General features: G+C 44.6%; 1 protein-coding gene across 4 annotated transcripts in view; it reads left to right on the forward strand.

Moving 5' to 3' along the window:
• NRG3 (neuregulin 3) overlaps positions 1 to 17,717 on the forward strand; it is a 1,235,273-nt gene that overhangs the window by 912,953 nt on the left and 304,603 nt on the right. For all 4 annotated transcript variants that reach the window (XM_060406805.1, XM_060406806.1, XM_042241140.2 and 1 more), the window contains exon 3: positions 6,360 to 6,433. In XM_060406805.1, the coding sequence (XP_060262788.1) occupies positions 6,360 to 6,433 (74 nt within the window). The remainder of the gene's footprint in view (positions 1 to 6,359; positions 6,434 to 17,717) is intronic.

The following is a 17,717-nucleotide window of genomic DNA, read 5'->3' on the forward strand; positions in this document are numbered from 1 at the left end:
GAACAGTGGTTTATGTATCTATACAATTTCCATGAAGAATGCCAGAAAGTGCCACAGATCAAACAAGGACTTTAAAGTCAACCCTAGTTGAGTTTGTTCAAAGACTTACTGGCTGTATGATTTTGAAACAAGAGGCTTAACCTTTGTGAACCTCCATTTCTTCACTTGAATAGCTAGGATGATGATTTCAAATTCACAGAATATTAAAAAAAAATGTCACGCATTGAGTGCTTACCAAAACAACAAGTATTGTTTATTCCTAATAATAATTCTAGGAGGGAGCTACTATTGTTATCTCCATATTACAGATAGAAGGAAGAAGGTAGAGGAAGGCTAAGCAGCTAGTAAATAGCCAATCCCAGATTTGGAAACCAGGCTGAGCTCCAAACTACCCTGCATCTAAAATGTAAAGTTTAAATGCCTGATGATTTTTCCATTTTGCCTAACCAAGGGCTGACTTTGAGGCTGGGGAGAATTGGCAGGAGATAAAGAAGAATACCTGGAGGGAGTGTTTTTTATTTTGTCAAATCAGTGTTTAATAGGCCCCTACAAATTGGCAGACTTATGTATCACTGACAAAGTGACTCCTTTCCTGTAATATCAAAGAGTAATTGACATTTTTGTCTATAAATAAAAGTTGCCACAGTCAAGAAACAAACCATACAGTTCACTACCATTTCTCTTGTGAAGTTAATTGATTTCTGCTGATTGAAATTTAATGTTTAAATCAAGTTTCCAAGAAAGAAGCATGCATTATTTCTCTAAAATGCATGCAGAGACCAGACCCTATACCACAATTGAAGCAAACATTTCTAAGCTTCATGCATTTCTCTCTGTAAATTATGTAAAATGGATTTTTGCAAATATGTGCAGTAGAAGATCTCTAGGTATAAAAATGGCTGAAATGAATGTATCTAATATAATAACCACATGAGCTTGCTCATTTTCTTCCTTCCTGGTATCATTCCTAGGGTTTAAAGTGGAGAACAGGAATATAGTAGCTTTGTGTAAAGTTCAGTTCACTTCAGTTCAGTTGCTCAGTCATGTCCGACTCTTTGCGACCCTGTGAACTGCAACACGCCAGGCCTCCCTGCCCATCACCAACTCCCGGAGTTCAGCCAAACTCATGTCCATCGAGTCGGTGATGCCATCCAGCCATCTCATCCTCTGTCGTCCCCTTGTCCTCCTGCCCTCAATCCCTCCCAGCATCAGAGTCTTTTCCACTGAGTCAACTCTTCGCATCAGGTGGCCAAAGTACTGGAGTTTCAGCTTTAGCATCAGTCCTTCCAAAGAATACCCAGGACTGATCTCCTTTAGGATGGACTGGTTGGATCTCCTTGCAGTCCAAGGAAAGCATCAATTCTTTGGTGCTCAGCCTTCTTCACAGTCCAACTCTCACATCCATACATGACCACTTGAAAAACGATAGCCTTGACTAGACGGACCTTTGTTGGCAAAGTAACGTCTCTGCTTTTCAATATGCTATCTAGGTTGGTCATAAATTAAATGTCTTTTAATTTCATGGCTGCAATCACCATCTGCAGTGATTTTCGAGCCTCCAAAAAATAAAGTCTGACACTGTTTCCACTGTTTCCCCATCTATTTCCCATGAAGTGATGGGATCAGATGCCATGATCTTTGTTTTCTGAGTGTTGAGCTTTAAGCCAACTTTTTCACTCTCCTCTTTCACTTTTATCAAGAGGCTTTTTAGTTCCTCTTCACTTTCTGCCGTAAGGGTGGTGTCATCTGCTTATCTGAGGTTATTGATATTTCTCCCAGCAATCTTGATTCCAGCTTGTGTTTCTTCCAATCCAGCGTTTCTCATGATATACTCTGCATAGAAGATAAGCAGGGTGACAACATACAGCCTTGACGTACTCCTTTTCCAATTTGGAACCAGTCTGTTGTTCCATGTCCAGTTCTAACTGTTGCTTCCTGACCTGCATATAGGTTTCTCAAGAGGCAGGTCATGTGGTCTGGTATTCCTGTCTCTTTCAGAATTTTCCACAGTTTATTGTGACCCACACAAAGCCTTTGGCATAGTCAATAAAGCAGAAATAGATGTTTTTCATGATTCATTATTGCTGAAGCCTGGCTTGGAGAATTTTGAACATTACTTTACTAGCGTGTGAGATGAGTGCAATTGTGTGGTAGTTTGAGCATTCTTTGGCTTTGCCTTTCTTAGGGATTGGAATGAAAACTGACCTTTTCCAGTTTTTGTGTAAAGTACACCCATGCAAATGCTAAACAGAGAACAAGGCTATAAACTCAACAGCTGAGCATTATGATATAATTGAGGAAGATGTGATGGAAAGTTTTATGTTGGCTGAGCCATCCGTGTAGATAGCAGAGACTGGCAGTGAAGACAGAGTACGAGTGGAGAAGAAGGCTGTGAAGCAATGATCACATCTCCCATTACTAAGTAAATGACCAGGAAATCAGAGGATGGATAGTACCGTTCCCCAATGGGACAGTTGTGTGTTTTTTGTTTTACTTTGCTTTGCTCTCCTGACAGGAGTGAGAGAAATGGAAGAATAATCTGAAAATGTAGCGAGGTTGTTGGTCACAAGTGAGAGTTCTTTCATTTTCACTCGAAGTCATTATTATTATTAGTTCTAATAGTTACTATTCAGAAAAGAGTTCAAGGAAATAAACTGGCATGAGTATTGTAACAAAACAGATGGGCATGGTCTGAAGCTAGCCATGTGGGCTGATGGCCGAGGTAACCACGTTTTGCTGGCCAAAGAATGCCCATTCTTGTGGGAACATCAGCAATTGAGCTAAACATTAAAAAAAAATCTCTTTGCGGGGGTTTTCTGCACCCAGGTTGAGTGCTAGTTTCATTGCATCTGTTTAAACACCCAAGACAAATCAAGTATTTGCTTCTAGCTGACAAAAATGCATATTGTAATTTCTCATCTTTGTCAGTTTGTTCTCTTCTCCTTTGTCCAAAGATTGCCTTTTAAAGCTTTTCTCTAAAGCTGGGCTTTTCTTCAGGGACTGTGTATAAGAAGGAAATGAATAGAACGGGTGGCTTGTTATTATAGATATAGCTGAATAAGTGGGAGGGGGATGAGGGCCAAACTAGAAGGATGTATTGAATAGGAAAGTGAAGTCTGCGTTTGAAACCATACTACTGGCCCTATCACTGTAGAAAGTGAGGGGCCTGGCCCCGAAACTCACCAGGAGAGACACTTTGCTGACATTTTAAACCTGGCTCAGAATCTGCGATTTCTTTCTGTCACTTCATTGCCAGGAGCCAGTCTCCCCTATTCAGGGTTTTCATTGTTGTTCAGCTGCTAAGTCTTGTCCAACTCTTTTGTAACCCCATAGGCTGTAGCCTGCCAGGCTCCTCTGTTCATGGGATTTCCTAGGTGGGAATACTGGGGTGGATTGCCATTTCTTTCTCCAGGGGAGATTGAGTTTACACTGTGGTTGTTCTGCTGACAGTAAGACTCTTCCCATTTTGTTTACACACCTGTTTATCCACTGTGGCTGTATTCCCTATTCTGAGCCTACTTTTTGGCCATCTAGCTGTAGGAAGAAAACAAAAAGGCTTATGTGTAAGAACACCAGGGAACGTTGATATATTTTAATAAAATTGCTATCATGATGCAAGGCTTTCCAGGGATAAATAAATTCAGAGAACAAGAGTGAATGAATTCAGTGGAGCTTTGAACCAATGCATAGTAGAAAAATGATAGAGTATTAACCTGATTATAACTGAGCAACCTTCACTTCCACTTTTCAACCTGATTAAGGCAAGATATATGCTTAAAAAATGTATTTACCATTAAAGATTACATATGTACTTTTAAAATTTTATTAATTCCATCATGCTTTACTAAGATGAACAAGCAGAAAGAACTTTTATTATATGAATTTCTTTTGTTCTTATACCTGTATCTCTCAAGAGAGCAAAAATCTTAAAAAGCAGTCTCAAAATTCACCCCTCCCCGCAACTAACACAAACCACAACAAACATGCCGTGATATTTCTCGAAAAGATACGCTGTGTATCACACTGTCAGAAGGTCTGCCAAACTCAATCTATGCAATAGAGGTGCATCCTAAGACGTTTTTCCCTTTGCTTTATGTGTTTAATAGTGTCATAAATTCAATCCACCTCACTGACTTTACCAGCTAGGCATATTTTGTCTTCATATCTGGATGGATTTGAACTTATCAAGGTGACATGCGTGATTTTTAAGTGGAAACTTTAATTTGTTATTTCTTAAAACCCAGCACCAATTAGCAGGGATACATCGCCACCTTAACAAAGGAGCAGAGCTTGCCTCTACCTAGTCACACAGCCCTTGGTGGGTTTCCGAACTTGAGCCAGGCTACTTCAATCTCATCACACCTTATTATCTACAGCAGGCTGATAGGAAGGCAGGGTGAAGCCACGCACTGTCCAATTTTCATGGTAACCCATGAGGCCTGAGCACTTCAGAGTGAGCTCAAAGCCACAGCAAACCAGTTGAAGACTAGAACAGTGTCAAACATCTTTCCTTATTTTCTTTTCCACACACAAATACTCCTTATAAAGCAAAACAAGACAAAAGCACTTCCCCTTAAAAGCAGCAATCTCCCTAGGATACCATTGTCGTATTAAATTAAGATACAAAGAATGAAGTGTGCTTAAAATCTCCCACATATGTTGGAAATAAAGTCCTCAGAAGTGAATGCATGCAAGCACCTAGCACCTAACTCATCATTAAGGAAAATTAGAATTAAAACACTGTGGATCAAGTAATTCTGAATAAAGATGATGATGTTAGGGCAGCTTCAGAGAACAGAAATTTATTTTTTCATCACAAATGTGCTTCTATCTTAAGTATTTTCTGACTTTGTACAATTATTGAATCAGTAATATGCCTGCTTAATTTCAAGTGCAGTAAATGAATTTCTTAAAGTTTATGAAAATATGTGTCTGCTTAAACAAATTCTCTTCATAGCCTGTTGGGTATTTGAAGTGTCCACGTATCAGAAGTCTTTGTTCTCAGTCTATAGGGAAAATTACCAAACACACTCCAGTGTGCCAGGTTTGAAAAGGTGCTAAAGAGAGCCTGCCTCATTACCTTTATTCCACTTTAGCTCACAGTGAAAGGTGGCAAAATTACCTGGGTGCCTTTCACTGTGATAGCTCCAACTGCCATAGACCTTATCTAAGAGTTTATTACACTCAGAAAACAAAGCGTATTCTAGAGAAAGAATCCACGGCTCCTGTCTCTGACAGAATGGTCTCTTTGAATTCTTTTGTCGATTTCATAGATCTCTAACAACCAGAGGATTGTTTTTTAAATCTGCTTTTTATGCCAGCAGCACAATTTCCTCCTCAGTAAGTAGGACAGATTCATCCCAGGAGCACCAATGGATGCCTATCTGCTTAACTTGGGCATGACAGATTAAGCTTCAAGCGTGTGCACTAAATGCCGCCTCCTTGCTTACACCAATTGTTCAGAGGCAGGCGAGTGGGGCCTCAGCTGCATTGTTCCTTGAACTGTCAGCTGATGAGCCAATACTGTCCTGAGACGGCCAACCAGCCTTGATTGAGCAAAGACCGTGGACAGGCAGGGCTGCCTAGACATGCCTCACTGCAACGGCTTTCAGGTAAATATCTCACCTCCAAATTGCACCTGCCTTAGGAAAGTTTCCCTGGACAACGCCTTGCAGGAAGCGTGCACTTGTTTGCTGAATATAAAAGAGAAAAATGAGGAGAGAAAAATGTGAGTTTAGAGAAAACGCAGAGACCTTTCATGTAGAGATAGATACTTTTCCGATTTGGCCAGATCTGAAATAAATGCTGTTATTTCTGGCCCAGCAGTTAGGCGGCACTGACTGGAAAAATTGCTAAGTAAAAAATAAAAGTAAAATTAGCAAATGAACAAACTAGGAAAACATGAGGAAAATGAACATTAGGCCAGATCTACCGATAATGTTTGATCAATTATGTTAGAAAATGATTTTTTATTAGAAAAATAACACTTGTAATATGATGCTTTCTGAAAGAGCATTTGCAGTCTTTTAGAGACCAGTATGTTGCATAAAGAAAACTGCAGAATTATAGTATGAGGATAACAATTATTCATAAACCATGAGGGCATCTTAAATTGCAGTTGTTTGTTCACTAGATATTACCTATAAAACTACAAAAGAAAGGTGGTGCTGCTGTTGCTTTTTTTCCCCCCACAGACATAAGACTCTAGAATCCATCTGTCAATGTTAGATTGAGCCGAGCATCACAAAAGCATGAATGTACTGTTCTCATGGTGATGTAATTGGTGGCTATTTTGCTCGTTGAAATCTCGAACCTTTCACAACCACATGCGTATGTTTGTCATTTATCCCTTTTCTCAGGTGCAAAGAAGGCTACCAAGGAGTCCGTTGTGATCAATTTCTGCCGAAAACTGATTCCATCTTATCGGATCCAAGTAGGTCATGCATTTTTCTTCTGTCTCTAACACAATATAAAGCTCGGAGTCACAGTTGCTAACTCACTGACCACCGGACCTCAGTTTTGTGTCTCCAAATGCTGCCGAGGGTGGGAGCTGGGGACAGGCGTCCACCTTCAAGGTTTGTTCAGAACTATCTCTGCTGAGGTGTAGGTCTTCTCCGGGGATGGAGCCTGGTTTCCAGATTCATCTCCACTGCTATCCTCCCATGGGAACTGCAAAAACTCCTGCTCCCTTAGCTTTCAGGCTCCCTTCCTGCCACTCTATCATGCAAACTAGGATATAGAAACATCAAAGACCTTATTATTTATCCAAAAGAGTGTTAAGAGAACTGTTATGTCATACTGCTTCTTACCTTCTGGTTGGTAATTTGTGAAAACATTAAACCCTATTAACTTTAACCTTCCTAATGTAAGGAAATATACATATAAAATTAAATAAGAAGTTTTCAGACTAACTGTGAAAACCCTTTTTTTAGCAACCCTATTCGCATATCAGCGATTACAGTACCAACAACAAATTTTTTTTTTTCCGTTCATGAAAGAAGACAATTTGCTGCTAAGAAATATTGCCATTTATTTCTGTCTCTGTGGAGTAAAAAATAATGTTCTACACGAATATGCTCAGTTCTAGTCAAATGTGAAATTTTTCCTTTATCTGTTAATAATCTGATCTTTCAGTGACTGCTACAGTTGAATCACCACTAAGAAAGGGACTTTTATTGAATCAGCAGTTTAGTTCAGTGAAGATAATGACAGCATTTTCAGATTGTAAAAGCAATGTTTTGGTTTCCTGAATACCAAACATGCATAACATAAACTAGCAAAATACCATGTATTGATGGCAGCCAGTGGTCACCCTGTCTGTGAATGTGCAGGTTGCTGTATAATGAACATGTTAAGCCATCCTTCAACACTTTTCCAAGTGCTTATTTTTATTGCCCCCCAACCCTGAATTTTTAAGTACGTTTCCCTGAGTAAACAGAGTATTTTTTTAAAGAAAATTTTTGTGTAATTCAATTTGCTTATGTTTTATCTTGACAAGGCAAGCTGCCACCATACAGCATTAACTATTCTTTTCTTAGCAAATTTAGCTCCCATAAAGAAAAGGTTACTGCCTAAAAGCCAGTAACCAAGCTGGCCATGGTTGATCTCTGTTCTCTGCAATGTGAGGCTCTGGTCTCTAGGAGTTTCCCAGGTAGGGGACAGTTACTGGAGTGTGTGGTGTCTTTTCTATCTTGTAGTTTTAGCCACTTGCTCAGCTGATGTCTAAAGGGTATGATTGTGGCTGGAGACATGTATTTGTTGCATTAGAAAGCATAAAAAGAAGAATGGGTTTGTTGATTTCATTTTCTTTTTATCCACTTTGATGTACTTAGTTTTCTTTTTTTTTTCCTCTTTCCTTCTTCCTTTTTCTTCCCTTCTCTTTCCTTCCCTTTTATTTTCCTTTTTCCTTTCTTCTTTTTATTATTTTCTTTCTTACCTATGCCCCCTGTCTTCCTGCCTCCCTCCCTTCCTTCCTTTTTTCTTTTCCTATATAGCTGTAGAATACCTGTTCGGTACAGGGTACTGGAGCAGGGCTTGCATGCAGAACAAAGTAGGTAAAATAACCTTTCTTTATACAATCTAATAAAACCTTTGCCATTCTATTAAACATAATAGTCCATCACTGCAAATGTTGCGAATGAGAGCACTGTACGTGTTGAAGAAACCAGGACTTGAGAAACCAAGCACGGCACTCAGAGTTGGAGAATTCAGGTTTTTTATGCCTGTGGGCCCAGAGGAGTTAAGCCTCCAAGCTCTGAGCTCCGAACAAAGGGGTTACAGAGTTTTTATACATGGACAGGCATGATTGAGCAGGTTTGCAGGGATTGGGCGATTGCAAAGAGCAGGACAAGGGTGAGTGAGATAAGGCCTAATTCCTAGCATTGTGAGTCCCCACTTTCTGAGACTACATGGCCTATGTGATCCGGACTTTGCAAGGAGCAAGCTGAGTTACAGAGGTAGAAGGAGCAGGAGGTTTTGTAAGATTTTAACTTTTCCTCTTCACTCCCTCCTCTTGATGCTTCTATCACTCATTGTAGAAAGCATCATCTCATGTTTTGGTAGGACATTCAGAGCTCCCCTTCATTTAGGGGGCTATATTGAGTTATTATCATTTGTAACTTTATGGATTCAATTTGAGAGGTTATGAACTGGGTAATAGCGTTGAGCATACAAGGGCCAAAAAGGAGCGCTGCAAAGAACATGAAGAGAGGACTGGTTAAAGGGAAAAGCCACGATGCCCAGCTCCAGATATTGTTCCAGTTATCCCAGGCGTTTGCTAGTCCCTCTCTCCTTTTGATGATTTGTTCCCTTAGCTGTTGGGCCATGTCGCTAACTATTCCTGATTGGTTTACATAAAAGCGGCATTCTTCATTCAAGAAGAGGCAGAGTCCTCCCTTTTCAGCTGTCGGTGCATCTAGCCCTCTCCTATTCTGTAAACTCACCTCAGCCAGGGAATCTAGTTGGTCCTGTGAGGCCACTAATGATTTGGCCACTCTTTCAATGTCGTCTGTGAAGTCCTTGGATAGTGTATGGTAGAAGGTGGTTGATGAAACAATCCCTCCTATTCCCATACTTATCCCAGCCGTAATTCCCAGGCCAACTAGTAGGGGTATAAACTTGATGGCTCTTTCTGACTACATGTGTGCTGTCAGAGTAACAGTGACAGTCTGGTTGGTAGGGACAATATTCATCCGGGGAATGAGGAAAGCTAAGGGGCAGATACCCCTCCAATTGACCAGTAGACATAAGTAAACAGCTGTCCCACAAAGAGGCCTTGATGGGGGCAACACCATATTGTGTTTGTGGGAGGATGAGTGAGCCACTCACCTTTTAAAGTTTGATTACATTTGTTCCTGGTTAAATTGCCTACAGGTTCAGTCCCTCCATCATTTGTAAAGCATTCTGGAGCCTTCTGAGTTAACTCAATTGCCCTTAAGACTGGCTCTTGTAGGGGGGGATCTATAGGAGTTCCCATGGCTGCTGCATTATTTCCTGGTACTGGTGTAGCTAAGTACTTTGTAGCTCCTAAGGGTAAGCAAAGCCAGCAATCCCTGGGCAGCTCGGCGCTGGTGTCATTAAGAAGGCAAAGACTTGCATTGATAACCGGGTACAGACGAGGGTCTAAGAGGGAGTTAACTCTGGAACCTGGGTCATACAGCCAGCAGGCAGAGCCTGATTTTTTAGAGCAAAGATCATCCATGATTTCGTTTGTCTGCATTATTGTTCCTGTCCAATAGGTTTTTCCGTTTATTTGGCAGACAGACACTTGGTCTGGGTTGTAACATCTGTGTGGCATTTGGGGGTAGGTGGAGGCACAGTGGCATGTTGGCAATGCCATGGTGTTGGGATACCGCCTGGGGTCTGGATCCTCTGGTGGAGGGAAGATAGTGGCAGTGAGGAGTATAACTGGAAAGCATTTTTGGCACCCAGACCTCTGGACATGCATCTCCTGATTATGAAGGCAGTAGGTGATTGGCCTACAGGATTGGCCATCTATACATTGTTCTAGCTAATGGTTAAGTAAGTGATTTTCCAAGGGTTGACTGTAATGTTGACAGGTACATGATGGATAAGGACCGGCACCATCTGTTACAGCAAGGGACACCAGAAGGCTGCAAGCAGCCTGCACATAACAGATAACTGAGCACTAACAGAAAGTTTTCTCCCCATATTTGGGTGGCCACGGCTACAGCAACTGAGCCTGTTTTGAAGAGGGGTCAACTATACTGTGAGCAATTTAGTTAAGTAGGGAGAATCAATCATAAGAGACATCTAATAAGAATGAGGCTTCCCACTACTGTGAGATAACAGACAGCTAACCACAGCTTCTGACCCAAATGCCAGTCCTGGAGTGCTACTGAAGCTAGTCCTGTAGTGAAGAGCACAGCAATAATACCAATCAGTGACAGAGGCCAGAGTTGACAATGAGAATCCATCTATATTTTGATAATCAGATCCTCAAGCTTCCACCATGCATTGACCAGCCAGCTGCTGGAGTGTGGCTGGAGCAAGGCTGAAGAATCCTCAAGCTTCTGCTGTCCTTTAACTAGTCAGCTTCTGGAGTGACTACAGCAGGGCTCAGCTTCCTTCATGGCTGACGGCTGTTGTTTTTGGAACCAGACCTTAAGGGGATTTTTGGGGTCCCGAACTGTTTTCCAGGTGTCCGCACCACAGGAAGCCACTGCCTTCTTGACTCTGGTGTGGTGGATGCAAGGGATGACGCCTGTAACTTTAATAGCAGTAGGGGTTGCCAGGATGACCATGTGAGGCCTGTCCCAACTGGCTGAAGCGGTTCCTTTTTCCAGTCTTTTACCCATACCTCATCTCCTGGCTGATAGGGATGAACCCAATTGCCCAAAAGAATGGGTGGCCTTTCTAAGATTTCTTGGGTGATATGGTGGAAGACTTTTCCCAGGGCCTGGAGGTGTCAGGACATCTCCAGGTCAGCTAGTTGTTGGGGGTCTCCCTTGAGTTTTCCTATCACTGGGGGTGTTCTCCCATATAAGATCTCAAAGGGAAAGTAGCCTGAGGATCTCAGGGTGTATTGGGCTTGGAGTAAGGCTAGGGGTAACATGTCGAGCCAAGATAACTGGGTCTCCTGCCAGAGTTTAGCTAATGTAGTCTTGAGGGTCCGATTCATGTGTTCAACTTTCCCTGAGCTCTGTGGCCTGTAAGGGCTATAAAGCTTCCATTTGATTCCCAGTGTCCTGGATAAACTCTGGATTATCTCAGACACACAAGCTGGCCCATTGTCAGACACTATGGAGAGAGGCAGCCCATATCTGGGGATTATGTCTCTTAGCAGGGCCTTGGCCACTGTTCATGCCCATTCAGTGCACGTGGGATAGGCTTCAGCCCATCCCGAGTACATGCAGACTATCATAAGTAAATATTACAGCCCTGTAGGGCTTGCCTTCAGTAAAGTCCACTTCTAGACCTTCAAATGGCGGTGTCCCAACTGTCTGCACCCTGGGCTGGGTCTTGGTCCTTGGCTGGCATTTTGTGCACAAGTCACACATCTAGCGCTAAGCTGGGCGCACAGGGTTGGGAGCTCAGGAGTGAAATAGTCACCGCTCAGTAAGCTTTCCAGCTCAGTTTTTCCTAAATGAGCTGTCTCATGGTGTTGTTTTACCAGCTAGGCTGCTATATTGCTGGGGACAAAGAGTCTTTGGTTTCAGAGCTTCCACCAGCCCTCTTTTGTTTTTGTTTTTGTTTTTGTTTTTTAAATATTCCTCCCTTATTTAGAGCCCATTGATCTTCTTCCTTGGTATCTCTTGGAGATGGAGGCAATTCTGGTGCCAAGAGGACGTTGAAGATTGAATTGGGGTCCACTGTGGGGCTGGGTTGGGTCACTGCCTCCTTGGCTGTCTGGTCAGCCAACCCATTTCCTTTGCTGATTGGATCAGTTCCTTGCTGATGGCCTTTACAATGTATGACTGGCACTTGGGAAGGCTTCCAGACTGCTGCTAACAGCTGAAGGATTTTTGTTTGTTTGTTTTTAATCTCTCTTCCCCCTGCTGTCAATAGCCCCCCCCACACACATTTTTTTTTTTTTTTAATAAATGGCTCCATGAACATGTAAAGTAGCAAAGGCATACTTTGAATCAGTATAGATGTTGACTCGTGTCCCTTCGGCGTGCCTTAGCACTTGGGCGAGTGTCCATAGCTCAGCCCATTGTGCTGACCACCCTTGTGGCATGCCTCAGCCTTCACTATCTCATCAGTTGTTATGGCATAACCTGCTTTGCATTGCCCATCTTGGATGAAACTACTTCCGTCAGTGAACAGTTCCAGTTCTGGGTTCTGGAGGGGAATGTCTGTCAAGTCCAGCCTGCATGAATAAATTTCATCTATGACCTCCTAACAGTTACAATCAGGGGTTCCCACTTCCATAGGTAAAAAGGTGGGCAGGGTTCAGTGTCTGCACAGTCCTCAAGTTGGACCCATGGTTTTTCTCAAAGCAATCCTTGATAGTGAATCATCCTGGAGCTGGTCAGCCACTTATGCCCCTGGCTATTCATCAGGGCAGTAACACCATGGGGAACCTTTACATTTATATTTTGTCCTAGAGTAAGTTCACCTGCTTCTCTGACCAAAACCGCAGTGGCAGCTAATGCCCGGAAGCATGGCAGCCATCCCACGGCCACTGGATCCAGTCATTTGGACAGTTATGCGCCCAGGCACTGCCATGGCCCAACTGTTTGTGTGGGAACCCTCAGTGCAGTGTGCTTTTTCTCATGTACAAAGAGGTTAAAGTCCCAGGTCACTTCTAGAAGCCCTAATGCTGGCTCACTGGTCGAGCATCTATCTCCTTGAAGGCCTTTTCCTGTTCAGGTCCCTACTCCAGGGGGCCCTTACCAGATCCTGCTGTGGCTTTAAACAAAGGCTTGGCGATTTCAGAGAAACCTGGTATTCAGATCCGGCAGAATCTAGCAGCCCTGAGGAACTCATGGACTTCTTTCTTGGTGTCCCGCCAAGGTATTGAGCAGGTAGCTTGCTTGCTCTCATGTCTGAGCACCCAGTGCTTTTCTGTGATGACAGACCCGAGATACTTGACCTCCTGTCTGCAGATCTGAGCCTTTTTCCCTGACACCTGGTATCCTGTGGTGGAGAGTAGAGCCAATAGGGCTTTGGTGCCTCTCCAGCAGCCCCCTTGGGTGGGACTGGCTAGCAACAGGTCATCCACATACAGGAGCAGGGGGTAGTTGAAAGTTTCTCTGGGAAAGGCAGCAAGGTCTGCAGCCAGGGCTTCACCAAACATGGTAGGTGAGTTTTTGAAGCCTTGGTGGCAGTTGGATCCAAGTCAGCTGTGTCTTGCCCCTAGTGAGTGGGTCTTCCCATTCAAAGGCAAACAAGGGGTGGCTGGTGACAGCTGGAGGCAGAAGAATGTGTCCCTGAGATGGAGGCAGGTGAACCAGCTTGCCTGAGTGGGTAAGAGACTCAGGAGAGTGTAGGGATTTGGGGCCACTGGATGGACAGTGACCACTGCACTGGTGATGGTGTGGAGGTCCTGGATGGGGCAGTAGTCATTCCCTCCAGACTTTCTGACTGGTAAGATTGGAGTGTTCCAGGGAGACTGGCATTCAGTTAGGATCTCAGCATCTTGTAGGCACTGGCTGTGGTCCCAAATTCCCAGGCATGCCTCTTGTGGTACTGGATATTGTTTCTGTCTAATAGGAGTGGCTCCTGGCCTCAGGTCCACTACAATGGGGATATAGGTTTTGGCCAAACCTGGGGGCCGCTTCTCTTCTCAGACATCAGGGAATTCTTTTAACAGTCTTGGGGGATTTATTTGTTCCCTTCCTGAGGAATAGAGGCACCATTCATCTTCCCTGGGCATGGTCACAGCCGTCATCAGAGCCGATTGGCTCCCCAGGGTGAGGCTCGCAGACTTTCCAGGGGCAAAGGTGATTTGTGCCTCCAGCTTTGTGAGTAAGTCTCTACCCAGCAGGGGAATGGGGCATCCCAGTAGGTAAAGAAATTCATGAATCACCAGATGGCTCCCTAGCTGACACGAACAGGCCTTGCAAAATAAGTGGGGTGCCATGTCCCATGTGGCCCCAACAATAGTTGCTGTTCGGCCTGTGAGGGGAGCCACAGGTGTGGTTGACACAGAGTGTTCAGCTCCGGTGGCCACCATAAAAGTCATTGATTGGCCCCCTACTTTCATCGTGACCGTGCGATCCCGGGGGCCCAGGATCAGGGAGCCCAGTCTTCCCTAGTCTGATTCTGCTCTGGCCAGGCCAGTAAGGTTTTGGATGGCCGGCTCAGGCTGGTACCTTTCTTTGTTGGGTTGACGGAACTTCTTCAACCTTTGGATGTCCCGCTGCAATGGGGGCACTCATTCTTCCAGTGTCCGGTCTCTTTGCAATAGGCGCACTGGTCATGGCATAGTGGGAGTCTCTTCTTCGTTTCCCTGTGAGAGGACAGTCTGTTTCACTTGGTCAGAGCTCCTCAATGCTGCTGCTAGCAGGGCTACTTTCTGTTTCATTTTTTTGTCTGCTTCTCTTTGGGCTTCACGGTCTCGGTTCACAAAGACTTTATTTGCTACCTCCAGGAGCTGTGTAGCATTCATCCCAGTGAAGCCTTCCAGTTTTTGGAGCTTTCCTTGGATGTCTGCACAGGATTGAGCCCCAAAGGCAGCATTAATCATTCGCTGATTCTCGTGTGTCTCAGGATCGAATGGGGTCTATGTCTGGAACACTTCACACAAACTGTCATAGAAATTGGTGGAAGTCTCATCTGCTTTTGGGATTATCGTTGTAATTTTGGACATATTGGTGGGCTTTTTGGCTCCTGCTCAAAGTCCATGTAGAAGGACATTACGGTAGTGACCAGGGTTTCTTGTCCTTCTCTGGTATTGAAACTCTGATTAGGTCTCGTCTCGGGCATTGCATCTCGTGCCCATCTTTCTACATCTAACACCTCTGTGGGGATTTGTCCTTGGAGCCATTTTTGGGCCTCTGTTGCGATGTGTCACCTTTCTTCAGTAGTCAGGAGCGACATAAGGAGCTGGCAACAGTCGTCCCATGTAGGCTGATGGATGTGGGAAATGGACTCTAGGAGGTCAGTCATAGCCTGTGGTTTATCAGAGTATGATGGGTTATGGTGTTCCCAGTTTAGGATATCAGCAGTGCTGAAGGGCTGGTAATAGAGGATGGAGCAACCTGGCTGGACTGAGCCATCCTCGTTCACTTGTTGAGGACCTTGAGCTTCTCACAGTGGCATCTGATGGGTCACGGCCAGCTGGCTAGATTGTTCGGCCAAGCAGAGCTGCTTCCGTACTGGCTTGGGGCTGGAGTCTTGCTTGTGAGGTGGTGCAGGGGACATGGAGGGAGGTGGACTGTCTGGCAATGGCTCTGGTGCTGGCTGTGCCGAGGCTTCTGTAGTCAGGGGAATGTTTGGCAGGGGTAGCAATGGGTCTTCCACTGGATATCCCTGGAATATAGATTTTTTTCCCCTTCTTTCTTTTTTCTGAGTGGTTGGACCACAAACACCCTACTCTGTCCCTGTCCACTGTGCTAAATCTTGCCATAGGGGCAGGGTCTGTGTTATTAGAAGCCAGGAGTCTATGTGTGGAAACTGATCTGGATGTCTTGGAGTCCCAGTGACTACCTACTGTACTACTTGGACAGTGGGCAAGGTCAAGAGTGCCCTCTGGCAGCCATCCAACATCAAAGGATGGCCAGTTGAGCTCATATAAGTTATGAAGCTTCCTGGGGGTCATCTTGACTCTGTAATACCCTACAAACCCCTTCTTAAAGTTCTTTATCATGGAATCTAAAACTGTTGGCTTAGAGGAACTTCCACCCATGTTGACAAATGTAATCTACCTGGCAGTGTTTTGAGGAAAATTTAATCTCTTAGATGTCGGCTCATGGAGTCAGTCAACAGAAGAATAACCAGAATAACCATTAATTTCTCCCTCCCTGTGTTTCCTGCCCCGAGTCAGCGGTGCAGAGACAAACAAGGATGGGTGCTCCCTCAAAAGAGCAGACCATTCAGGTCCCCCCTTGGCTGCATCCCTGGGGGGAATGTAGGTGCCTCTTAGCATTGGCAGATCAGTATAAACCCCTGATCTGGATCTGTCTCACAGGGAGGGATTGGGTTCCCCCCAGAGGCAGACACTGCCTTGAGCCACATGAGGCCACCACGGAACCACAAGATAGGGCCCACTCGGACTCCACAGCCATGAAGTCCATGAAGCCACACAATCAAGCCTGAAGCACAGGCGAATCAGGCCACACACTTGTTCACATTCATTTTTTTTTTTTGTCTGCCTGGTCACTCTCCCGAGGGAGGTTTAAGATGCCTCTTAGCATTGGCAGGTCAGTATAAACCACCGACCTGGACCAGCGAAGGGCGGGATCAAATCCCCCAGAGACTGGCAACTGCCTTTCAGTCTTATGAGGTTGTCATGGACCCGCAGGTTTTGGACCTTCTCAGGCTCTATAGTCTTAGGACTGTGGAGCTCACTTTCACTTTCTTCGATCAGCAATTATGCATACACAGTCACTCAGAGCTTATCACAATGCTTCCCTTTTCCCAAGTCCCCAGGTCTCTATCTGATACTCCCTTCCTGGGAGCTCCAAGGAGGTGATCAGTCTCCTCTTCTACCCACTGGGGTAGGACCTCACTGGGGACTGGACCCAGGGCCTTACCTGATCCTGTGGCCATTCCTGGTGAGTTGGTCCATCCCTCCAATGAGTCTGTTTGGGGCTCGGCTGTCCAGAGAGTCGGAACCCCAGTCCAAAAGAGAACCTGGAATACCATCAGGTGGTGCTCCTCCTCATTCGTCTCGGGGCCTCTCCACTCCAACCCCAGCCCGGCTGAGCCACCAGCCTGGCTGTCATGGTTGGAATCTCGCCGGGGCCTCCAGAAATGTTGCAGAAACCAGTACTCAAGAAACCAAGCACCACACTTGGAGAGCTGGAGAACTCAGGTTTATTTGCTGGTCGGCCCAGAGGAGTCAACACTCCAAGCTCTCCGCACCAAACAAAGGGGTTACAGGGTTTTTATACATGGACAGAAATGATTAAGCTGGTTTGCAGGGGCTGGGCAATTGCAAAGAGCAGGACAAGGGTGAATGCGATAAGCTCCAGTTCCTAATATTGTGAGTCCCCACTTTCTGAGACTATGTGACTTATGTGATTCAGACTTTGCAATGAACAAGCTGAGTTACAGAGGCGAAAGGAGCAGGAGGTTATGTAAAATTTTGACTTTCTTCTTCATGAGGACTGTGTGCTCCTAAAAGAAAAATGATCCTGTGATCAGTCACTAACGCTGAAAACCTTGGTCCTGCTGCCGACTGAAAAAAGATGCACAACTTGAGAGTTGCTAGTTAAGTTTTATTGGGGGTAAAATGAGGACTGCAGTCTGGGAGGCAGCCCCTCAGCTCTGAGAGACTACTCCAAAAAGGCAGTGGGAGAAAGGTCAATATATAAGGTTTTGGTGAAGGGGGAGTTCAATACCATTAAGCACTCATTTTAACCATTTTAATAAAAGGTTTTCTGCTAGCCAGGAGGATCTGATGTTACCATGAAGGGATTTGGTGCCTTTCTAGATATGAGGAAATGCAAGGACTGAGATCATAAAAGCTATTCCTAAAAACATCTAACTACCTGAAGACCTGTCCCAGCAGATTTTCCTGGAGCACAGAGCACCTCCCTTCACCCTGAGCTCCTTCAGGGGGCATTGAAGGTCAACAGCTATAGCAG

The sequence above is a fragment of the Ovis aries genome, chromosome 25 (genome assembly GCF_016772045.2).
Source record: "Ovis aries strain OAR_USU_Benz2616 breed Rambouillet chromosome 25, ARS-UI_Ramb_v3.0, whole genome shotgun sequence".
NCBI lineage: Eukaryota > Metazoa > Chordata > Mammalia > Artiodactyla > Bovidae > Ovis > Ovis aries.